Here is a 25,405-nt window from a genome sequence, read left to right as displayed (position 1 = left end):
CTTAAAATCTGTATATTTATGTACCCTTTTCTTCCAGCACGCCCTCAGAATGGAACATAACATGCTAATCTCTTACAATGTGAGGCAAGATCCCACAGTCCTAGCTGAGCTCCTGAGCAGAAATCTTGTAGAAGAGAGGAAGCTTGCTTTCACCACCTGATGCTCTGCTTTGGCTTCCTTCTCCTGGATTTTAGCACTGGCCGTGGAACAACTGCTGAATACTCTGCAGGCAGAAACATGAAGGGCAAGTGGTGGGGGTGCAGCCCTTGCTTGGGATGATGGCTGTCTGGGGGGATGCATGTGACACCCACAGACCATTCTGCCTCAGTGTGAGTTAGAGGGATGACTGCATGACTGCATCTGCACCTTCTCTGTTGTGAAGGAATTGCTGCCTTTATTAAAGGGCTCAGGACTGGGCTGAGAATTGATGAATTCATTCTTAAGGTGTCATCATGAGGAACCAGCTCTGCCGGTGGCTGCGGCCAGTAACGTCTATGGAAATATTCTTCCCTGATTTGAAGAGGCTCTGGCTGCTTTCCACAAGCAGGCTGTTTTACAACATGTGGTATTGCAGGGGAGAGCTTTTCTTCCTGTGAGATCAGATTCAAGGAACCATCTCATCCTTGCTACCAAACAATGCAAAGTTACTGGAGCATATGTTGCTCCTAAGGCAAAACTCTTCACTGTGGCAAAATAATGCACTCAAAATAGATTTTCTTGTGTGCTACATAAGCAATTTTAGGACTTCATATGAACCTAGTTGCACATTTTTCCCTATCTGTATTTCTGCATTCCAGATTAATGGGTTGCCTAACAAAACTTCACAGTATTTTTATTTCCATACAAGATTCTTTTCTTTTCCCTCCACTTTGACCACTGACTAAATATATTCTGCGTCCATCTGCAGTCACAAATGTTGTTCTTCGCCATTCTTGAACAGACCCTATATACTTTTTTTTCTTTTGGAGTAGCCACAAAGTGGTGAGGGTGAATGACCTCAATTTTTCCCCCTCCTTGGCTAATTGGCTCTTGCAGGGTGGATTAAACCGGCCAGCTTAGCTCTTTTACCAAAACACAGCCTTTTCTGGTCTCTTTTATCTAGATTTTAAGAGGGGAGGCGGCCAGAGGGTTCTGCAAAGGCCAAGAAACAACCCTGGGTCTCAGCTTTCTGCCTGCTCACTGTGCTGCCATTCCCTGCCAGAGCCCGTGGTCCAGCCACTCCTTTGGGAATGCTGCAGGGGGGCAGCACAAACACATCTGGTCAAGAGGTGTGGGGAATATGCCTCTGCTGTGGGGACGTTGCTGAGGTCCTGGGCAGAAGAAGATCCAGAAAACAAGGCTGAGGATTGGATGCTGCAGCCTACACTGTGGCATCCAGCCAGGGCAACGTATCCACTCCCTTCCTGGGCCTGCGTGGGCAGACATCCCTGTGAGAAACTTGGTGAGACTTTGGTGAGAAACAGATGGGGCACTACCCCAAGGTGATTAATGATTCTTTGGTTCCATTTGCAGCCATGACATCCTGGGCACTGCACAAACACCAAAGAAAGCCATGCCCAGAGAACTCACACCCTGAGAAGGCAAACAAAAGAGGTAACCACTGGAAGCCCTGCACAAAGCAGCTGAAGTGGCTACACAGGTATGAGACACAAACCAGGATGTCCTGGAGTGCCCGGGTGATGTCAGCATTGCTCCTGCTGTGCAGTGCTGAGCCCTCCAGAAGGCACCCCATCACAAATATGATGGCAAAATGTGGTGACACACAGACAGGGACAAATCAGGAAACCTGCTTTCCAGAGTGCCAAAGCATCACACCAAGTCCTGCTCGCACAGGGCAGATACAACAGCAGGCTGCCCTGAGTGCCAGTGCAGCCAGATTCCCACCTGCAGCCCACCTGGTGACTTCCAGCCATTGCTGCTTGTGGAGTTTGTCTTCTACTACATGAACTTTGGACCATTTTCAAAGAGTAAGTCATAAAAAAGGGCAAGTTCTTGCAGGCAGGCTGTTCTGTTGCACAGACCAAGGCCTACTCAAGTCCAGAGTGCAACCTGGTTAAACATCACTTAATTTTTATCTTGCATTTATAACACACAAATATTTGCCTTTGTGTTTTCTATCAGCAATAATGAGCCATTCTCAGAGCAGCTGTTTCTCCATGCAAGCAATGCCAACCAAGGCATCCTTAAAAACAGCGGTGTGTGGCTGCAGCAGAAGCCAGTGCTGCCTTGCGAGCTGAGTTTCCATGGAAAGAAAGGGGACAGTCTATGCAAGGAGCAGAACTGCAGATGATGGCATGATGAACCAGCTATCTCTGTACACGTCCTGTGTAAGCTCAACCAGCTCCCGAAGCAACCATCTCCCCCAGGTGTCCAGCAGCCTTTGCTGCAGAGCAGCCCCCTGCAGTACGGGGCACAGGATGGAGGGAAATCTAAATTCCGTGGTAACAGCATGTGGTGGCAGGAACCTTCCTGGCTCTGGTCACCACAAAGACTTCTTGGAGACCTGGCCATACAGAGAGGAAGTGGGCAGGGAGAAGCAGGAGGACAGCCTTGCAGCAAGCACTGCCTTTTCCTTGCATCTGTGCATGTACCTACTACAGGAGAGCCTTTCACCACTTGAACTCCTAGGGACAGATGGAAAAACGTAGCAAAGTGACTCATGTATGATTCCTCTAAATAGTGTTAAGGGTGTGTTAAATAATGTTAAGTGATGCTGGAGGGCATCACTTTGAGGTTTTCATGATTTTCTATGTCGTAGTTACACATGCATCCCTTTTACCATCTGTACTGGTTCTTGCCTAGCTGTCAAGTTACATTCCACTTTTCTGAGCTTGAGGGTTATAGACAGTAATGGGCAGTAGAAACAAAAAAAGATCCTTGGGGATGCAGTTAATCTCTCTGCTTGACCTGTTTCTTTTGGTTTTTTCTTCCTTCTGGCAAAGTATGAAGAAAGACCTGTGACCTAGATGACATCGGTCAGTACCCTCAAGATGTCTGATAAGCTTTGAATTCTATCAATTTGTGAAATGTGGCAAAGATTTGTTTTGGTCCTGTTGGTGGGAAAGAAGCAATTACATAGGGCAGATGATGCTTAACATGAAAAGAGAAGTGGGACAGATCTCTTAAATTGTGGGTTGATGTAGTTTTGCATACATTACATTCTGTTGATATGAGATGCTGTAAGATTTTTCACATGTTCTGGGGGAAACTGCAAAACAATGGAAGGCTTGCCAGTGTTCTTCAAGGAACCACTGCTGCAAGGGAATTCTGACAAATGAACTAACTGAATTACAGTAGCTTTGAAGCCCATGCTGTTAATGGTAGAATATATCCAGGAGTTTAGATTAGATATTGTAGAAGTTTTGCTCTACTGAATGGTTCCTTTGGCCCTCATCAGAGCAGGAATAATGGACCAGGAGAGCCCACGGTGTAACACAGTACAGTCACTATTACACTCTTTTTCCCCTTCTCTGATAACAGAGACTGTGCATTTTAGGAAGTTAGAGAAAAACTGTATTTTGGCCAAAAGTTTTCTACATTGCAAAGAATTCCAAATGCTTGCAATAAGCAAAGTTTATCTATGAAGTAGACGCTACAGAGTAGTGGAAGGACCCATTCCATGCCACACAAGGGGAGATGAAGCTGCAGTGCATCTGATTTATTGCACATTTGCAAATGCACATTCTCAGAGACTTTGACTCCCATCTGATAGTAGCACTGATACTCTTTACTGGTGTTAAGCAAGGAAAGGGATATGACTATTCAGTGCAAAGAAACTGAGCAAGATCATGCCCCAAAGAGCAAAATACCTCTGACAGGTGCTCAAAACAAATCCCTTGGAAAGATCATCTTGTGGCTGAAGCACAAGATAAGTAGGGCTGAGCTCTGTTCCCAGAAGTTCTGTTCCATGCTTGGTGTGTGACCTAGAGCAAGTCACAAATTCTCTGTTCCCATTTCCTCTTTGGTGAAAATTATGACAATGAGCATGTCTATTCTCAGCAGAATTATGAGTGAGTATGCAATAACTTACATTTCCAAATGCTTCTCATTCTTTGCAGGAAATACATTGCAAATATCACAGTTCGAGCACTATTCCACCCTATTAACCAGTCTAAACTAACACAAATTAATCAGAAAAACCTCAACCCTCCCACAGGTATTCTCACATTTGTTCCAACAGAAAGCAACACTCTTCTAAGAAACCACTGCTCAAATCAGTCAGATAAAGGAGAAACTGAAAGGCTGTTCCAGAGCAGCAGCTCTCTAAGCTTGCCTTTTACATTCTATATCTTGTTCTGCTCACTCCTGAAGGAAGAATATTAAATTAATGGGCTCTTTGACAAATTGTTTTATCCTTATCTTTATGCTACAGCTTTCCTGGAGCTTCCTACAGATTTTTGCTGCTACTTGTCCAAAGCAACGGCGATGCAAAGTTGCACCCTGTACAAACACAGACTCAGAATTAAGCATGTGTTGGAGGCAGTGGAAAGACTTTACACATCAGCCCAAAATAAATACAAGTTCCTTGTTCTGTGTCCTGTGAAAGGCTATGAATCAAGAGGTGAGAAATGATGAGGAGCTCTGGCTCCTACATCACGGTACCTGAAACATGCTGGGAATTATACCACGGAAATCTGAATTTCCAAGGTTTGGTCAAAAGCTGAGCCGGTTCCAGGCAATGAGGATATTCCAAAGGGAAAAACTGCACTAAACCCAAATGGCTCCAGAAGGAAGCAGGCATATAATGGTTACTGACCTGAAGTAAAGGTACAAAGAGCGCTGAGGTCTGCTCTTCCTGCAGCATTGATCAGTCCTGAGCACCAGGGCAGGAAAAAAGAGAAACACAGAGGATACCGAGGGACAGGGAAAACCCTCTGAAAGCTGTGATGTAAAAGTCACTTTTGAAATTTGCAGGCTCATTCACATACATATGGAGGACACCTGGGAAGCAGCGATTTGAGAGAAGCCTGAGAGTGAGGGTGGACAAAATGAAACGTATGTTTTAGAGGGAAAAAAAAGGCCTGTGTGGTTTTAGGCAACATATTTAGGACCAGGGATCCAAAGGAAAGGCTCTCAGGACTGTGTGGCCAGACATTAAATTGTAAGCTGTAGACAGCAGAGGGTTTTCTGTTTTGGTTTTGGTCTTTTTCTTTTTTTTCTTGAAGCTGCACCTTGCTTTCAGGGAACCCAGCCATGGCCCAGTTACAGCCCCATGTTGAGGGAAGCACTTTAAGTTACATAACTTATCGAAAATAATGACACACAAAAAATACCAGTTCAGACGAAAGAAATACAAATGGTAGCGAGGCTGCCAAACATTGATTAATGGAGGAAATAAAGTGTAAACAAAGGGTAGCATGATATTTGTAAATCCTGCCAGTCTAGAAGGGTCTAAACAACCACAAGGGAGAAGGATAATTTTTAAGCTGTATAATTAGAAAGAGCAAAGCAAGCTTCTGCCGATGTAAACTGCTGGAGGAAACGCGATGAACGCCATTGACAAGGATAAACAAAATCTGGCTTTAGAAAATTATCTTTCCGACAGCAGGGGAAGACCAGCCACGATCCCAAGTGTACCACGCTGACCAGCAGCCACCTGGCATCGCACAGAGCTGCGACCAGAGCACGCTGTGTTTGCAAACAACCACAGAGGCAAACCTCGCTCGGATCTTCCCCTGTCAGGGGAAAGGGGCAGCTGACCTGGCACCGGGCTTGGGTTCCTGGCTCTGCCATGAGCAGCACATCAACCTTCGAGCGAGTTACGCGGCCGCTCTGAGCCTCAGCCTCTCCCACTCGTGGACCTGGGGTCACAAGGCCGGCCCACGTCCCGGGGCCGCTCGGGGGCTGCCAACATTCTGCATGGCGGGACGGCCAGAGCGTGAGGGGACTCATCCTGGTGGGGAAGCTGGAAAGCTGAACCTGGGCTGCGAAAACCCCGCGTCCCATGCCTGAAGGACAAGTGTGCCCACGCTCTCTCGAATAAATCTGTTCGGTAGGGTGGAGTCTGCCTAATTTTTACTCTACATGCAAATTATATCCCTCAACAACCTCACTGCAAATATTTTCTGTTTTCTCACACTCTGTCCTGGGCAGAAGCAGGCTGTTTTCCCTGCAGATCCCCTGGCTTCCTTTGCAACTTTGGGTTTGGACTACTTTGACTTTACAGAAGCGAGAGAAGCTTATGAGTTTCTGGGATAAAAACAAAACCAAAACCCAAACAAGCAGAGCGGGGGCAAGGCAGGCGAAGCTGTTCTGAAGCTGTTCTGCCCAGCCCCGCGGGATGCCGCGGGCTCCGACCTCGCCGATCGCCCCGAGCAGCGGGAGAGCAAACCAACCCTGCGGGCGGGACGCGACACCCACCTCCCCCTCCGCCGGCTCCCAGCCTTACCTGTTCGCCAGCGGCAGCGAGGCACAGGAGAAGGAGCCAGCAGCCTGACGGGACGGGCATGTCTGGGTGTGCGTCTCTGCCTCCTCCCGTGGCTCCTTTTCCTGCCACCGAAGGGAAACTAGATCCTTCCAGCCAAGCCCCCGCGCCCCGGCAGCGCAGCGAGGCACATTTGAGCTGACTACTTCTCTTTCTTCCTTTCCTTCCTCTCAGCTACACGAGGGGAGAAGAGAGAAGAAGAAGAAAAAAAAAAAAAAAAAAAAAGGCGCCTGGCTGTAGTTCCCACAGCATTTCCTCAGCCTTGACATGCACGGCTTTTTTTTTTTTTTTTTTTTTTCTCCTCGCTTCTTGTCCCTCCCTTTCCTTTCTCCACCCCTTTTTACAAGAAGTTTAGTCACCATGCCCACGTCCCTCCTCCGGCCGGTGGGGATTGCATTCCCGGTCAGTCCTTCTCGACAGGGCCATACATCCACCTGCCCCCGCCTCTGCGCTCTCCCGTTCCAGCCCCCCGCACCTTTCCTCGCTGTCAGTCTCCCCTGGAATTGCTGCCTTCTCCTCACGCCCCGAGGTATCGCCTGTCACTGTCAGAGGACGTCTTGGGCCTCAGGCAGCCTCCCACTCGCCCCCCATGCGTCTCGGGTCTGCCCCCAGCCCTGAGGAAAGCTCCTGTGAGCTTCCCGTGCTCTGTCCCCTCTCGGGACAGACAGTGGGACAGACCCACCGTGCAACATGTGGGTGCCAGCCTCGGCCTTCTGGCACAGCTCGAGGTCCTCCTCCCTTCCCCCTCCACGAACTTTAGCTGATGTCGGGAGCTGGCGGACGGGATTGCGGCCAAGAGGGGAAGAAAAGCGGAAGATGTGCTTTGGGAGCTCTCCCAAACCACTCCAGGCCCTGCGACCTGACTCGGAACGCTGCACGGTGGCCTCTTGACCCCCAAAAGAGCCTCCACCGCCAGCCCTGCGGCAGCCGCCCTGCCTGGAGGCGAGTGGCTGCAGCTGGTGGCATGCCCGGCAGGGCCCGCGGTGTCCCTGGTCTCACAGAGAATCGGGAATCCTCTGTGGTGCGGCAGGACAGGGCCCGGCTATTTACACAGGCTGAGGATCCAGCGGAGCTGACCCTGTGGACACAAAACCTGCCCTGTGCTCACATAATGAGAAATAAGCTTGGGAGCATGTTTCTGACTTAGGCAAAGAAGGAAGTTGTTCTTTCACTTATGTATTTAGATTTAACCCTTGACCAGGAAAAAAACCCCTAGAGTTTCTCTATGTTTTCAAATAAATAAATAAATACATTCAAACACAAAAGATGAAGAGACTATTGGAAACTCATCCTTCCTCGGTGGTGCCATTGTCTGATTTCTGCTCACAGGAATGATACACTCAGGACAGAAACAGCTGCTGAGCTTTTTTCCTGTAGCTAGTGGAGGGCCTGCCTGCACAGTAACATCAAGCTATGACCTTCACCCCCAGATAGTTTCCAGGGGCCATAAAGCCTTTTTAATCTCCCTAAAGTTGCTTGACCCCCGCAGTGTGCTCAGCAAGCATCGGGCCCTGACTGATCTGTGCTCAGGCAGGTATTGTTTGAGGTCCTTGTGCTCCTGCACGTCCCGGCCTCGTTCTCTGACACCACGTGGCTGTTTGGGCACAGGTGGCCCCTAGGTGACTTTGATGCTCCACAGTGGGCTGTGGCTCAAAGCAGCACTGCATGACGTGCCTGGCTTAGGGGCAGCAGCTGCTCCTGATGCCCTCACTGTTCTGGAGGTGATTGGGCAAGGATCATGCTGATGGGTTTCAGCAAGCCATCGAGCTTGCAAGTGCAGTGTCAGAGCCCTGCCACCCTGCTTGAGGCGTCAGGGTCTCGCCACACTTGGACTGGACAGGCTGCTGGTCCAGAACAGAACTGAGTTGGGAGTGAGGAGTAGGGGGGATGGCCACAGCACCCAGCTTGCCTGGTAGGCAACAAATGCAAAGCCGACTTCACCAGGGCTTTGCAAGGTAAGGCGTGACATGTGCAAAGGTGTGTGCCCAGCTGCTGGCAGCGTTGCTAGCCCTGGTTGGTCCTGGAGGGAGCCCACTGAGAGGGAGGGACAGCACCGGGGCAAGATCCTTCTGCCAGAGCCTCGTTGACTCATTGCTGAAAACATGCAGCTCTGTGCCAGCAGGGATGTTTTAAAATGTTTGTGTTTATGGTACAAGGAAATGTTTCTTTTTAAACAGAACAGTCGGCTAAGTCTCTTCCCCTTTTCACATTTAGCACAACACCAAGGCTATAGGCTGTGTTTATTTACCAGCTGCTCGTTCTAACCAGAGATTAACAAGAGCAAACTCACACTCTCACGAGCAGTTAGATGTGTTATCAGCTTGCTCTGAAGGTGTCAAGTGAAGACTTTGAAGGCATCGAGTAAAGCCAAGCCCTGTGCAGCTCAGAGAAGCTCCAGAGCAGTCAGTACTGCACATCAGCTCAATTACTTTTGCATTCTCACCCCTGACCCTACCTGAAATATTTCTTGTTTGGGCTGAAATTTTTCTCATTTTCTACCACTATGTGAAAACAACCTCTTTTTGAAAGCTCAGATATTTTCCTCCAAGTTAAATTTTATGTTTCTGAGCCAAAACCCGCAGAAGCCACTACGGGGTGCTTTACAGTCTTAATTATGGATTGCAGTAGATTGTTAGAAACTAAAATGTGAATGCTATAAAATATGAACCGGGGAACGTGTGGCACTGTCAGTTCTGTCACAATTATCGCATATATCATTCTATGTAGCACAGATAAAACCTAAACATTTATACCAAATCTAGTTTGTCCGCCTGTTCTAGAATGTATTTTTTTTCTCTTACACAACATTATTTTGTTGTTTTGAATAAAACCAAAAGGCTTGAAATATTCAGGTTTCAAACTTAACGGTGGCATTTGGGTGCCTCTTGTTTCTGTTCACCACTGTGGCACACAAGCATAAACTGGACTCGTCTTTGGGAAGCTCTTATGAAAGAGGAGAGATGGAAAACCCTGTGCAGCCTTAGTGGTGTGACAGAATGAAAATAATACCTTGGATAATTTCAGGATCCTTTCTTTGGTGATGCCTGCCATGGAAAACAAACCGTGAGCCCAGCTAACCGCTTAGGGCTTGTGGTCAGTATGGATCTCTTCTTACTTCCTTCCTAGAGAGAGAAAAGTGGGTATTACCTGCTAAATGCTATTCTAAAAGTTGCTATCTACATCAATGTAACACTGCAAGTTTTGTAGCTGGGTGAAAATTACACCCCTTCAGCATGAGTGTAAAAACTCCTCTTTTACAGGAGCTTGGATAAATGGCAACTCTGTCCCAGTCAATGCCTGAATTTGTCTCCCATCTTTCCAAAACTTTCAACCCAAAATGCAAAGGCCAGGAATGGTTTGGTGGATACTCCAGAGCATCTGAGCAGCACCTGTACAGTCATGTTTACGTCCCTAGCTGTTCTTCACTTTATCCATACCACTGAGCTCCCCTTACTTGCATAAGGACACCAACACCTTGTGATGCCCCTTTCCCCAGGAGGGAGAACCAGGAGGCTCTGTGTTAAATCCAGGTCTTCAAAGTGACCTGGATCTTCTCTTCTTAGATAGAGAAGCAACACTGAAAGGCAGATGGTTGCACCCTAAGAAACCTTTTCTCATGTGCAGGAAGGCTGTGAAGGCATTCCCTTACCTCTCACATGCTGCCGAGGGATAGAGGATGAGATGAAGGGTTTTGATCAATCACGATCAATGGTTTTCTTTCAGTATGTGTCACAAAGGTTATTTGGGGTTTCAGTCTGTGGACTAAATACAGGCTGTGTAAATATGAGCACCTGCCTCTCAGCAGGTGAGCAACAAAGGCAGCGCAGTGCCAAGTCAGAGCTCTAGGAAAGATCCCTCTATATCAGGGGGATGCCCTGTGGGGCAGGTGGCTTGCAGGGCAGCTTCTGGAGTACCAGCAATCCATGCAGAGAGTCTGCCATGGGACCAGGGAGAAAGGCTGCTTTCAGCTGCCTCATCACCCACTGCAGGGAGGGAGCCCTACTGTATGACCCAACATGTGGAGCTTTCTACACTTGGAGAAAAAAGGTAGAAAAATATCTGCACATTTTAGCACAGGAGGCTCTAGTTTTATTTGAGAACTCTAGCTATTAAAATAAATAAATTAAAAAAAAATCTATTACTTTCAAAAAACCCCAGACCATACACAAAATCATGTCGTCAACCTGGAACTCTTCTTCCTCTGAAAGGCAAGTTTCCATAGCATTCTTTTGCCCAGTCTCCTTGAAATTTTCAAACACACAAATATTTCCCATGACAGAGCAACTATAATAAAGCTCCTTAGTCACACTGGTGTGGTTTACACAACACACCTTTTACAATCCCACAAAAATGTACCACTGCTAAATGCCTGTCTAAAAACCTCAAGTCCACAGCATTCAAAAGAAAAATGCTCCCAACCACCCACCGCTAGTACGTCAGATATTTGAAGTACGTGCAAGCAGACATTGAGCTGATAGGTTATCACCAGCCACTGTGGCAACAGCTATGCCTACATACTCCAGGGAGGAAATACAAAGTCATGGCAAATTTTTAAATTTGATGTTTATAAGATACCTGTTGACCTCTAAGACTTGAGTCATATATTCATCCTTGGGACAAGAACAATAGTGGCATGGCCTGGGGAGCTTGCTCTGCCCAGGATACTCCTCAAGCCCTGGAGATGAATGAGTCTTTAAGGCTGGCAAACACCTAACAACAGGGGGCCTGAGACCCTAACCCCTTGGCAATACCCCATTACCAGCTCCCCAGAGCCACCCTGCCATTTTATCTAACAGCACACTTAATGATCCCAAACTCCTTTGAAAACTCACCTGATTGAGATGACTCATACTTAGATCAATGGAGTGCATTCATCTGTCAGCAAGGGATCAAACTTACATGAGCCCTTATTGACTATTAAGCATTGCAGCTGCTTCTTCCCCATCACCACTTCCCGTCCCCTTGCAGTGTATTTAAAGGGAAGGCGCAAATGCCTGACAGAACGACCCACATGTGCTACAAGGCACATGCTCTTTTACAGCTGCTGTCACTTCAGCAGGACTCCACTGTATTGCCTCCATCTCCTGAAGAGGCCTCTCAGGTGTTACAGAATGGGAGAAAACTCTGTAAAAGTGCAGGACAAGGAGCAGCAGCACAAGGCCACAGTCACAATAGTTCTGGGAATGGCAATATTCAAATACACAGCAAACAGCCCTATTTGCAAACATATTTAAATGGTAGAACAGCCCTCTGCTTCTGTGGGATGGTGAACTCAAGAGGGTGCAGACCAGCCTGACATGGAGTGACTGAGGGAGGCAGTAGCAAGCACACGCAATCCCAGCGCTGGGAAAGGAACCAGACTGACCGCTGCCATGGTGTTGGCCCTTGACACCAAGTGGTGAGTCACTGTTTCAAGTCACTGACTTTTGCAGTAGAACTGCTTATGTTCAGAAGTTTCTAGGAAATGGAAATCTTCAGCCTAAGGAAGTCTTTCACTAGACTGGAAGTGTGATGCACATTCAAGCTCAGCACATAGTGCAGATGCCTCCAAAGACAAAGGTGTTTTGCCACTGACTTGGTCGTTACTAACTCTGTAAGCAGAATCATCTTTTCTACAGCTTACCTGTATGGATGAAAACTGGCCAGCATTAAACCTAAGGAAACCTTAAAACAGCTTCTAAGCTAAACCTCAGAAACAGCTTCTCTGGACAAATGATTACTTATTCATGGTTACTTACCTGGATTAGTTAATACACGATGTATCAGTGTACACCGCTGACATCCAGGACCTGAACAGCTTTATTCAACAACCATGCTCCTCTGGGCCTCTGTTGACCAATTTCATAGTCTAAACCAAATTAGCTATGGATCCAAAGGTATTTACTAGAAACATTAGCCAAATGCACTCAGAAAAGCAGTGAACTAGATTCCTTGAAATCTTGTTGCCTTCATTCCTGTTATTCATCAGCACTTACATTTGATGCAGGAACTTCTGTGATTCCACCTCGGATCAGTGCCATGCCAATCAGTTTGCTGTATCAACACGTCAGTGACTTTCTGCTCCATGAACCTGTGCTGGTGCTTCATGGTTCATTTAAATATCATCATCAGTAAGTTCCATATGGTAAATTACTTTAAACATTTGGAATGCATCATACTCACCTTCATAAATGCACTAAAATACAGAGCCACTGACTCCTGGAACAGAGAAAATGACATTAACAGTGTCACAACAGAGAGTGCAGAAATATCCCACAAATCTGCTCTTCTGCAGAATCTTTTTGAATAATCTTATCATCCCTATGTAGCAATGAATTCCCACAATATATTACAAAAACTCCTCCTTGTTCTTCACAACAGATGTTTTTCATGGATAATTTTAAATCTTTCAATCCATCAGCTTCCTTACCTTTTCTAGCCCCAAATCCATTCAAACAATGCTTTTATTTCTCCTAACCAGAATATACTTTCATCTACAGTAATAGCAGGATTGTTTTTCTTCTTGGTGCAGTAGGGGAGTAGAAAGATACTAACAGAAGAAGACTGAGCAGCTTTTCTTACAGAGCTCCCTTAATTCACCTTGCTTAGAAGATACAAAAAGAGAAATTTGCCTAATATAGAGTGCTAGAAAACAATCTTTCAGAACCAAACATAGGCATAATACCAATTAGCTTTATGCTTAATCTACAGAAAACATATTGAGGCAGCCAGGGGCCTTCAGCCCACTGATCACTTTTGTTTAAGAACACAAGAGTCAATATTTAAAATAAATACACTAAGATTTTGTCTGAAATTTCACCAGGGGCAGCATGATATTTTTAACATTTAAAGCTAACAAGTTGAAGAAGTTCAGGCAATGCAAATAAAGCAAACATTTAGATTTTTTACAGAATCCTTAGTCAGGCAGAACCATAAGCAATTGAAGACAAACCTTAGGGGATGAACTGCTTTTTTTAACAAAACATTTTCTCCCAAAAGGTTAACTTATTTTGAATAATAACAGGAAAGGTGGGGGGAGGGGGAAGGAAGGTTAATTTAAAATATTCTGGTAATTATTCTAATTAAATAGGTGTCTCTTTTATTTTCCAGTCCTGAATGTTACAGTGACAGAGTTAGGAGGAATAACCAGAAAAAAACCCAAATATCACCAAGCCCCCCACACGGAACAACTTCTTGCAATCTTGAAAGTCTGTTCATATTTGAAAACTAATAAACACTGAAAAACTCCTGCAACCAACATATACTAACAGAGACCTGAAATTTAGGAGGCAAAACTCCCGAAGACAATCTGCATTGGAAATTTGCTGCCTACACAGTAATTTTCTCACCTCAGTAGGTACTGTGCTAGTCTTCCTGCAATCCTCACTCAAATTCCTACAACTGGTGTGAAGTAGAATCGTGAGTAGCAAAAGCTACACTTTTCAGGGGGTTGGAGAGACTGGACCTATTACCCTATGGGGGTAAAGATGCTACATTTATGCTAACAAACTAAGAGTCTCCTCCCACTTTTTCCACACTTAAATTGCTGTCACAGTTTTTTGGCTCGTGTGAAATAGCAAGTTTTCCAAACAGTGGATGAAGCTCAGTGTCGGTGAGCAGCCACTCTCACAGGCAGCTGCCCTGCTTTAGAAAGCAGCAGCTTAACCATTGACCTGTTATTTCAGTCTCATGGCTACAGAGTTGTCTCTGGCACTGCAACTGCTCGAGAAGTCAGAAAAGAGAAGGAGAAAAAAAAATCCAAAGCAAAACTGTGGCACAGGAGACACAGGAGGAGACCCTGAATGAAAATGGCAGTAAAGCCACAGGTCTAAGAGCAAAGGAAATTGAGCAAGTTCAGCCTACCACCTGCTATGTAAAAAGAGTTAAGGCTAAACAATTTCTGTGCATTAGATGTCTCTCCTGTAACAGCTCTGTTGATGTGATTATCTTTTTCAGAGAAGAGCAGAAGTAACAAGACAAGGCAGGTATACAAAACTTTTTATTGACAACAGAACAATAGAGAGGAACGTCACCACTTCCCATTCCTCAGGAATGTCTCCATTTCACAGTCAGTCTGCTAAAAGCATAATTTCATGGTAACGAGCAACACAAAGGCATGGAGCTGTCTGTAACCTCCAGAGAAACGTTCCATCAGTGCAGTGCAAGGGGACTGATGGCACACACATGAGCAGCAGGCCCTGTCACAACACAGCCGTGGCAGGAACAGCGTATGCAGAGCCAACAGGCACGGAAATGAAGCAGGCAGAAGCCCCAAGTTATCTCCATCTAAGGGTGATACCCGACCTGTTATTCCATCCATAATCTGTTTCAGGGGGGAGTACTTTATTCCCTTGCTCTTTTTGGCGTTCCCTGTCCTCAAAGATGTCCATACTTCCAGCTGAGTTGGTACTGTGTCAGAGAACGCCTGAGCTTTTATATTTTGCTACCTCATACCAGTTCATGCATGCACTTGAGTTTACTTTCAGAAGCTTACCTTGACATAAAGAGGGGGGGAAAAAGTGCTGTATAAGAAGAAAAGGATTTAGTTGTTAATGCTTCCTTGCTAAGAAAAATATTTGGTAGTTGAATATACTTCATGTAATGCAATTTTCAAATAGTAGGTAGGCAGAGTCTACTTAACATTTTAAAGAAACTGCACATCAAACTCAGCATAATTTCAAACACTCCAATATTAAATTTGAACTGAAATTCAATCTAAACAACAAAATATCTTTAGTTTTCAAAGTCCACAGAACTGCACACTGAGTGCGAGATGAAAGCTGTCTCTCTCCTGCATAAGGTTTTCCTCTGCCTGCAGAACTGTACTGGGGATCCCGTGTAGTAGCTTACACACTTATTCATTTATCATGTATTTCCTTTACTTAATGGTTGTGCCTGTGGATGTGTAGACTTGTAAAGTGCTTTAAAATAAAACAAAAACCCCTACAAAAGGAAAAAAATCCCTCAAAAAAACACATAGGTGTGAGAATTTTATCTGAAGGACTTTGTACAGCATTTACAATGTCGGCATAAAGCATGTGAAACATGAGCATTCCCTGCAGACTGATGCAGTGCAAGCAGTCTCATACATTAGATACTGCAATTCCTCTGGATTCAAGATGCACAATACTTACAAAAACAACCCTAGAAGCACAGACAAATGCTGGTGGCTCTTCCTCTTCTTTTTAGAAACATAATTAAAAAATCTGCATTACTCTTTCATAATTTAAATACATAAGTAATCTCCACTTTTATTACTTCATGACAATGACTTCAAATTTACATTATTTTAAGTACCATCAGAATAGCTCCATGTATAATACAGATATTTGCTGATATCCTGTCAGAAAATAAAAAAACCCTAAACCTTCCACTATATTAAAAAAAATATGCTGGAAAGACAAGAACACAGAACAGGGACTTGGTACAGACTATGATTTCAGTTTTATATCAACCACAGTTAACCCAAAATTAACAGATACACAGCGATATTCAAAAGCAGTGCAAATATCTTTGGAGGTTAGAATAAATTTATACTACAAGAACATAAGACAGAAGAAATTAAAAGGCAAGTACTTCAAGTACAGGAACCAGTCTCTGTGAGGTCCACCTTAGTGTTAGCTGGGAGTTCCTTTTCCCATCTTACTTCTTCCTCTGGAACACATTAGCCAACATTGCACCTGATGTAGTCAGTTGGCCCATTTTGTTCAAAAACTTGGTCTTTGTATCTTCACTTACCAGGCTCGCTGCAATTGACATTGAGCTAGGAAAGGAAAACATTTTGTGGCATGAGACTACAAATTACAAAGAACATTATGTTGTTATTTATTAAGCAACTAAATTGTCTTTGTGTTTCATAGGTTTCAACAAAAAAGACCAGTCTGTGAAGAAAAATTGAAAACCCATCACTACCGAGTCCATATATACACTGTTAAATTTATTATAATGTGCTCACAGTGCCTGTGAAAACGGTAAAATATTTTTGTGCACACTAATTTTTAGTACCTTTGGATGTCACCACATTAGCATTCGCTACCTAGTAGGGAGTTCCTGTAGTGACAAATACCTCTGTGAAAGACTGGCTTTGCCATCTCACCAGAAATGTCAATCCTTGTGTTTATTTAGTGTAAGTTCACCAGTATTAGTTCAGACAAAGACCTTTCTAACCCAAGTAACCTGCCTCCAACAGTGACATTAGCAGATGTGTAGAGACGAGCAAAAGCAAGGTAAGTACAAAACCATGACCTCTCTCCTTAATTTTCAACTCTTTATTTTCCAACTACTTTCAACTGAGCAGAGTTAAAAACTGTGAGGATTGTCAACCTAGTAACTCTCAATAAATTTTTATTTTATATTACTTGATCAGCTTGCCTTTGATCACCTTATAAATTTCTTGCAAACCCCACCCTGAGCCCTACTGGGTCAGCCCCTTGCTGGGTAAGGAGCTTCTTCTTCTGGGTGTTGTGAACATGGGTCCTGTTACCTGTGCTTGGATGTTTCTAATTGAGACATACTAGATAGGACAATGGAGAGTTCATAGGTTTCCCACAAACTGGACTGGAAGGAGCAATCCAATCAATGCTGAAGCTAAGCTCTGAATAATATGTTAAGAAATTATCCCTATTATGTGAAATTAATTTTTTAAAAATTAACAACATATCAGTGAGCTCAAGTTCAGATTTATATAACTGTTTAGCATAGTAGGTGTCATCTGTCTCAAGACAGAGCAAATGTACATAGCAAGAATATTAACAAATATTCCATACTTCCTGTATTTGTAGTCAAAATGGCAAGTGTTTTTCAACATTGGACAAGGACAATTTTATAAAAAATTACCAAATAAATTCTCCCTTGTGAACTCAGCATTTCAAAATTATAGCTAAGACCACAAAATCTGTCTCAGTGGCAAAGGCCAGATTCCAGGAACTGACTTTTCAGTGTGAAAAGTTATAAACAGTTCTGTTAGACGCACTTGGATCAAGGAGATAAAACTGAAGTTAACTCTGAATTGTTTCAACAGACCTTGAATGATTTCTTCAAAGGTAGAAGGGATGTACCCAGTACTGTCTCCCATTTCACACTACGGAAAAAAGGTGCTTAGTAATAATGATTTCTGGTTCTTTTTAAAGTACCTTAAAAATAAAAGGGAAGCTTCTCACTACAGCTGTATTGTGGATTTGTAAATTGTTTAATTATAAACTTTTAAAGTAAAATATTTATTTCAGGCACAGTCATATAGCCAGACATCTTTGGCTTGATTAAACATCTCCAGTCAACTAATGAATCACATATTTCCAGCTGATAAAACTCAGCTGGGAAATTACTGCTACAATAAGATGGATGCATTTTGCAATTTCCTTTGATTTCATGATAAAGCAAGGGCATATAAATTATGTAAGTAACAGTTTGCTCTCACTATCAGCTAGTTAAGGACAAGAAGCTATCTCAGGCTATGAGGTATCCTAGAGTTGTGCATAGTTACGAAAACTTATTTGGGAAATACTGTACATTCCAAGCATTAGCAGCATTAAGAAAATAAAACTGCTCACTTCAGAAAAGAAAGCTTAGCAACTGGTGACAAACCATTAGTTCTAAACAAGCTGTGCTTTCATTAGTCTAATGATCCTGAATAAGATTGAGGAAAACAAGGAGGTGTTCCATTGGTTCTTGAAACAGTTTGGGGGATATCAGGCATCTGATGTCAAAAACTAAACAGTAACAATTACAGAGCCTAGATCATCATGTTTTCTAATACTGTTACTGGAAACAGAAACATAATCCACAGCATCCTGCATACTTAAAAGTTTAAATATCCAAAATAAATAGCCTCCAAAGTACTTCCATTACTATGCAAACTGAATATTTAAACATAGCAAAAATTAATATGAGATCAAATAATTTGAGTCTCACATCTTTAAAAAGTAATCGAAGAACCCAACAAAGCAATAGTATATCTTGTTTAAAACAATCCATTATTTAAAAACCAAAACAAAACCCAACACACAAATAAAAATAATGCGTAAACATCAAATTTTTCCTGGTGTCTAGATTAATCAGATGCTACACAGAGTTCTGCCTGTTTTATGGGGAAGCTCTAGGCCAAAACAAACATTCCTAACGGGCATATTATAGCAATCAGATTGTAATGTAAGTTGTTACCCAAGATTAAAATACCTTGTTAATTGCTAAACAAAATGTTTAACAAAAGTGGCTATCCAATATTTAAAAATGTAGAGTTTAATCTTCTGAAAAAACAATTTCTTTGATCCCGTATTATTTGACCATTTGACCAAGCTTTTCTAACAGCAAGGGGAGAAGACAAGATAAGAACATCAGAAGATTGCTTTTGCACCCGCTTTGATATTTGTGTGTGTGTACTGCCATGCTGTTAACAAACCCCAGCAATTCATATCCCAGTTGCATTTAAATCCTTTGTTCAAATATGTATTTGCCATTGAAATTAGGAACTGAAATTAGCAAGCACTTAGTAAGAAAACAGAGATATTTATGTATATGAAAAGACAATTTCTTCAGTGGTAAAATATTTCTTGTTAATTTTGTACAGTACAGCACAAGACTACAACCATAGCCTGACGCTGAATAAGAAAGGGGAAGGCTAATTAAAGAACAAAGGAACAGACTGCAAAGACTTATCCTTTTCATATCTTAGTTTTCAGCAGTTGCATTCTTAAAGAAAATACATTATATGTTGTATGAGGTTTGCATTTATCTGTTTCTGTAATGGCTTAATATTAATTTCAAAGTATTTACTACTAGTAAAGCCTGAAGTATTTTACTTGGTGCAGGAGAGACTGACCCTTTTTCTACTTTACATTTCTTCCGTTGAGTTCTTGTACACCTTTCTTATTTTAGTCATTCTCAAACTACCAGTTGCTTCCAGGACCATAGGTGGCCTCTTTCGAGAAGGAAATTTTATCAGTTTTTTACAGATAAGGAAGCATGACATGAAGCTTCAGTAATTGTCTCAATTCTCATGACAAAGCATTGTGATTGAGAACAGATTCTCTTTTCAGATACCTTCTCACACACTTCCTTGGCAACACTGCTAAGGATTTGTTAAGTTATATAATAATCCACAAGAATTTACCAGGCAATAAGCAGGCAACAGAGCACATGAAACTCCTCATAATGACACTGAGCATTCCAAATTTCCACATCCAAGGTGGGTCTGTTGGCTACTTTTGTTATCAGGAAGTGCACACAAATGACACCATCTCTACATGTGAAGCAAATGGATGCATATGCACCGTGTGTCTGCTGCCTCCCTGGAGAGCTGGGTTTACTCTGTGTTCATGGAAAAGGTGTTTTCCCAATGTGCAACAAAGGTGGCATTTTCCCAAAGTCAGCCTACTGCCTAACCAGCACATTTACACAGGGGTCAGTTTATACACCGGAGAAACTGTTCTTGTGTGCACCAGTCCTGCGCAAACCAGTCTGAAGCAAGCCATTCCCAGGATCAGAACAATTCCCTCAGCCTGCATGTTGCCACCCCCATGGGTGGCAAAGTATCTGCTACATATGTTGCTCTAAGCACTTAGGCCAGGCACTCCCTGATTTCTCAGATTCCGGACAGAAATTTAAATACAGCTTTAAATGAACAAAAAATTAAGAACCAAGAACGACATTCCTATAAAAATAATTGTTGTCTTGTGTTTTATACTGGAGACAGAAACAACCACTGTAATAGAGTTTCCAAAATCTGTTTTCAAATACAGCATATGTCAGTGCAGGATTTCAGGTCACAAACCTTGGACAGCATTATGGAATACACTCTGCAGAGCACTATTCTGGAGGCACATAGAAAAAGGGAAGTGGAAGTCTTACCCTTGCGGTTCTTGGACGGTCTTGTTTTCCACTTTCTGTTCACATTCTTTTATCATGGAGCTCAAAATAACCTAAGACACATAAAGAAGAGAGATACATGACATTTGACATTTTTCCTTTTACATTAACACTTATGAAATCTACTCTGCAAATAATTCTGACATTAGCAGAACTGTTTAAAACATTTCCCTATTTTTTTTCCCAGTGCCTTTGTGTTCCAGTTATCTGATAATGCCTTGTGGTTAGAAAAAACAAAAATGTTCAAAATAACTTAAGGAAGAAAATGTTTTCCAAATAGTTACAGAAGTTCCGGACTCCGTCCTTTTGCCCCAGGCTTTTAAAAACAGCACTAAAACAAACCCACATCTGTGACACACTATATCTTCATGAACATTATGCATGAAAGAAAAAGCAAGGAAAGAAAAAAGTGTGATGGTACCCTAAGACAACATCTTAATGGAAGGAAGTGCTAAAATCAACCTGATACCATTCCACTGGTGTCTTCCAGAGTTCCTGTGACTCATGGCTTTTTCCTTTTATTTAAGCAATTACAGTGTTAAAGGCTTCTGCAGAGTATTTAAGACTGAAGACACCTCCACACTGATATTTTTACACTTATCCAAAAATAAGGAAATGAGTCCCAATAGCAGGCTTTAAAACAAAATCATACAGTTAATTCATGGGGCAGATAAATGAATCCCTGCCCTATTCACAACAGTACTGTTTTAACACATTAAGACAAAAGTGTTTTGTCTTAAGTCGCAAATGAAAGATGTGGCCAGGGATGTGTATTCTATTGCTGTCTGTTAGAGGTGGGGAAGTTATCTCCTGTTAATTGGGCAGCTTATCTCTTCCACAACAAATCCTCCCCCCAGGAGATATCTTCTGTTGATGGGCCATTGAGTGGCATGGCTGATAAAATTATATCATCCCATTGTGAGATGCTCCGCCCAAGGGGAGGTACCAAGCATTCCTACCTGGATATAATCTGAGATTGGAACACCACAGGCAGCCTTTTCCCACAGGATTCCCAAACGAGCAGCCTTTTTTCCACTGGATTCCCAGAGGAAGACCAGGCCCATCTACACCACCACTGGACCTTCAGAGGAAAACTACACCCTTCTACAGGATCACTGCTTCAACAGAACCACATCTGCCACTCCAGGAGGACTGCAGCCACCATTTCAATTGGACTGCTACCAACACCCTGACCCACAGGGTGTAAGGTTGCATACTGAATCTGACACTGTTGTTTTGTATTACTGCATTTTTATTTTTACTTTTCCTAATAAAGAACCGTTTTTACTCCCATATCTTTGTCCGAGAGCCCCTCAATTTCAAAATTACAACAATTCGGAGGGAGAGAGTTTACATTTTCCATTTCAAGAGAGGCTCCTGCCTTCCTTAGCAGACACCTGTCTTTTCAAACCAAGACATGTTTTGAAACAGGTAAAAAAGTTAGAATGCAAAGTATGAAACTATTAATATATACATATACACACTGCATAAATGGAAACTTCCTCTGCCACAGCTCAGAAGAAAGCAAAATACTTTTTTGAGACACTAAACTTAAAATCTCAAAGCCACAAGCAATTAAAATTAGTACTGTCTTACAAAACCTGAATATATACAAGAAAGGAAAAAAAAATCTATTTTCAATCTCTAAAATACAGATCAGTCACTAACGGTTACTACCAACTGATAACTATTTTAAAATGTATTTGTAACAATTAAAATTCTGGTTTCTGTCAAGTCTGCAGCACAACCAATTATTACACTGATAAGATGTGGCCTGGTCTGCAGACCTGTGCCACTGCTCACTCTTATTTATCCAGAAGTATTACTTGAGCATTTGAAACATTTTAGGTAGCAGGTGTTACACACCCTTGAGTGTTTCAGAGAGTGGCATTCAAACAGGACTACAACTCTTCCTGCTACATTTGCTGTCCTCCATTTGCATAAAATGTTATACAAATACTTAACGCTCAAGAGTACTGAGATACAAGAGAAATACATTCAAAATTCTAGTGAAAAAACAAGCTTTTTGTTCTGTATCAAAAAAGCCCTGAAATTTTCAAGCACAGCCACCATAATTTTTGTTACTTATCATTTCCACTGGTGCACTGGAGCTTTCCTACATTTTTATACATCTGAATCCAGATGTTCCAAATATCAACAATATGAAGCCTTGATCAAAGGGGAGAATAATTCATCAAGGACCCAGGATCATTTCAATAACAGGGTGGCTTTCCCATCCATTGCACAGTTACTTCTGGGAAGGCTATGTAATTCTTGGATTAAGTGGAGCAATTCTTGCATCTTCTGCAAATTAATTTCTAAATTTCTACATTATGACTTTGCACATACTACTCAGACCTATTCCCTTGGGTTCTCCTTGTTTGGTCATAGGACTGATTATGAACTCACATCTCCTTAAAGAGAAATATTTTAGAGCACTAACTCTATATTTAGAGACACTTAAGAGACTTAACATGCTGAAGTCTTATAAACAATACTGCAGTATATGGACTAAATATTTTTACCAAGTACTGACTCACAATCGTGCAACTCAAATTCACTTACTTTGAAAACCCATAGAAGGCAAGTGGAAAATGAGGAAGAAGGGACTTGACATTGAACTAGAGATGCTGGTAAAGTATCTGAATGTCTGCAGAAGGTGAAATGTTTCCTTTAAAGATGAGAAGGTCTGACCTAAATGCCCAACTTACACTTTTATTTATATGCAAGAAAGGAAAACAAGTATGAGGTATGAGTGGTAAATTCTGCCAGACAGGACCACACAAGCCAATTCCACCATGTTACCCTTCCAAGATGAGTATAAACTCTGTACTGATGTTAAAGCCATTAGAGCTAAGGCTCTGTGATGTAGAAAATGTGTGTTTGTCAAGTGATATGCCATTGAATCATGAATAACACCAGAGGCCAAAATAATGAAAAAAGGCTTAATTCTGTTTATGCAAATGTCTAATTATTTGAGACAGTAAATGAAGTTCATTTCAGAAAACATGATTTTCAGATAGAAGGCTTCCAAGACAGACACTAAAACTCACTGAGTCTCAGAAGCCTCTATCATGATGCCTAGAAACATCCTATTGAAGTGAGAAGCTGATCAAGCACTTGATATCCATTTCTACAAAAAAAGGGATAACAATTGTAAAGCCTGTAGTGAGTTTTCTAACCCACTGGAGCAGGACTAAATATTTTTAAATTTATATTGCTCTTTGGCTAAAAAAGCCAAAGCACTTGGCATCATGACTGAAGTCACTTAAGCAAATTAATGCAGAATGTGGTAATGGAGGATTGAGAGCTGTCTTTACTTACTGATTTATTTAAAATCCTACTCCAGTCCTCAGTTCCTTCTCTGACTACAAGACTCAAACTCAATCAAACCCCTTGTTCTAATTCAGGGTATCTTTTGAACTGACTATGTCTTTAAACCTTAGAAGTTACATTAACTACAAAAATGAAGTAGCAGTATTCAATCATTTATCACACTGGTGAAAGAAAATGAAACTTTTGCCAACTGCAGCTTTCAGATATATGTTTAAGACCTCCCAGTCCACCTTCTACCGCTCTCTGAACACAGAGTATCTATCATTGCCACACCTCCAGTGCTGCCTGTGGTATGGAACAGAATTCTACTGCATTTGAATAATGCTGTTTCTTCTGACTCCGCCTTCTGAACTCAGGTTCTTTCAGGTTGAAAAGTTCCTCCAGTAATAATATACAGAAAATAAAAGATTGATAGGCTTTTAGATGGCAAATGTAACTGGAAGAAGGATCTTTGTTACTGCATATAAGAACTTAGGACTCTAGAGAATACAGCCATCTCAATTCAGTCACTTTTGCAAATACAAGGAAAGTAAAATAATTTTCTCACATACAAAGTAATTCATGAAAGTGCAGTATTAACCTTCAAAGACTACAACAGTATTCTTCTGTACATTCTGATTAAATCTGTTCCTCCATCCCTTGGAATGTTCATCCTCTTAAGATTTTCCCCAAAATGCAATGAAAAAACAATCTCTTTTATTTCTGCTAACATCTCTTTGTTTCAATCTCTGTTAGTATTCATCCTCTTCAAGTACTTACCAAAAAGGAGCATATGGCCAAGATATTAAAATAATTTAAGCTGGCTTCTTCTGCTAACTTTTTTGGGTTTTCTGCTGCTTTCTGTAAGCTCCTCCTACCGGAGAAGATCTTGTTCACTCACATGTTGTCCTGTCTGCTTCTCTTAATCTGCTCTTTACAATTCACAGAATCACAGAGTGGTTGAGTTTGGAAGGGACCCCTGGAGGATCATCTGGTCCAACCCCTTGCTCAAGCAGGGGCACTTGTAGCCAAATGCCGAGGAAGAACATGTCCACGTGGCTTTTGAGAATCCAAGCATTTAGACTCCACAACCTCTTTGGACAATGTGGGCCACTGCTCAGTCATTCTCACAAAAAAAAAAAAAAAACCCAAAAAACCAAAAACCCAGTTCTGCCCATGGTTCTCTGGTCTTCTCACTGAGCACCACTGAGAAGAGCTTGGCTCTGTCCTCTTTGGACCTTCTCTTCAGGTACTGATAAAATTCACCCAAGCCTTCTCTTCTTGAGGCTGAACAGTCCCAGATCCCCCATTTTCTCCTCCAACCCTTCACTGGACTCTCTCCACAAAGTCCATGCTTTTGTACTGGGGAGCCCAGAACTGGACACAGTAATCCAGATGGGAAGTGTACCCGAGGTATTTTAGGACTTTACTTCCCTAATCCTTAATAGTTTCTTTCCAGCACTCCACAATTTTTATCTACATTTCCTTGGACATATTGTAGCCAATGATTTTAGTGCATCCTTGGTTTGATTAACATAAACAAAACCAAAAATATAAACAAAAGCATTTCCTTTTTCTTCAGTCTAGGAAGATCTGTGTTTCAACATGCATTTCTGATGGTTGAGTATTTGTCTCCAGAGATACTCAGCTTAGAATTATATTTTACAAGATTTTAGTGGTTTTGAAATCATGTGACCTATTCTTTATCAAAGAAACCTTCTCAATGTCATGTTTTGAAACCACTTATGAGCAGCTCTCCTTAACTTCTGGTTTTAAATGCCATCGCATTTTAACTTCTGCCACCTACATCTCATACTCAGTAAA

General features: G+C 42.3%; 2 protein-coding genes across 7 annotated transcripts in view; both read right to left on the bottom strand.

Moving 5' to 3' along the window:
- The window catches only part of TNFRSF11A (TNF receptor superfamily member 11a), a 30,198-nt gene extending 19,004 nt beyond the window's left edge, over positions 1-11,194 (bottom strand). The window contains exons 1-3 of one of the 3 annotated variants that reach the window (XM_068197783.1): positions 11,008-11,194; positions 9,434-9,546; positions 6,389-6,598 (exon numbers count right to left, since the gene is read on the bottom strand). In XM_068197783.1, the coding sequence (XP_068053884.1) occupies positions 6,389-6,598; positions 9,434-9,475 (252 nt within the window). In that variant the 5' untranslated portion in view covers positions 9,476-9,546; positions 11,008-11,194. Of the gene's footprint in view, positions 1-6,388; positions 6,599-7,179; positions 7,403-9,433; positions 9,547-11,007 lie in introns of those variants that run through there. The other 2 variants (XM_068197772.1, XM_068197792.1) reach the window with 2 other exon arrangements.
- A 3,190-nt stretch (positions 11,195-14,384) lies between these two features.
- Positions 14,385-25,405, bottom strand: part of RELCH (RAB11 binding and LisH domain, coiled-coil and HEAT repeat containing) — a 77,051-nt gene continuing 66,030 nt past the window's right edge. For all 4 annotated transcript variants that reach the window (XR_011001435.1, XM_068197745.1, XM_068197739.1 and 1 more), the window contains 2 exons: positions 20,249-20,319; positions 14,385-16,166 (listed from right to left, as the gene is read on the bottom strand). Coding sequence is in view for 3 of the 4 variants with exons in the window: in XM_068197745.1 (XP_068053846.1) it covers positions 16,046-16,166; positions 20,249-20,319 (192 nt within the window). In the remaining variant the exon portion in view is untranslated. The remainder of the gene's footprint in view (positions 16,167-20,248; positions 20,320-25,405) is intronic.

The sequence above is a fragment of the Anomalospiza imberbis genome, chromosome 1, assembly GCF_031753505.1.
Source record: "Anomalospiza imberbis isolate Cuckoo-Finch-1a 21T00152 chromosome 1, ASM3175350v1, whole genome shotgun sequence".
Lineage (NCBI taxonomy): Eukaryota > Metazoa > Chordata > Aves > Passeriformes > Viduidae > Anomalospiza > Anomalospiza imberbis.
This window is presented reverse-complemented; position numbering and strand designations above follow the sequence as displayed.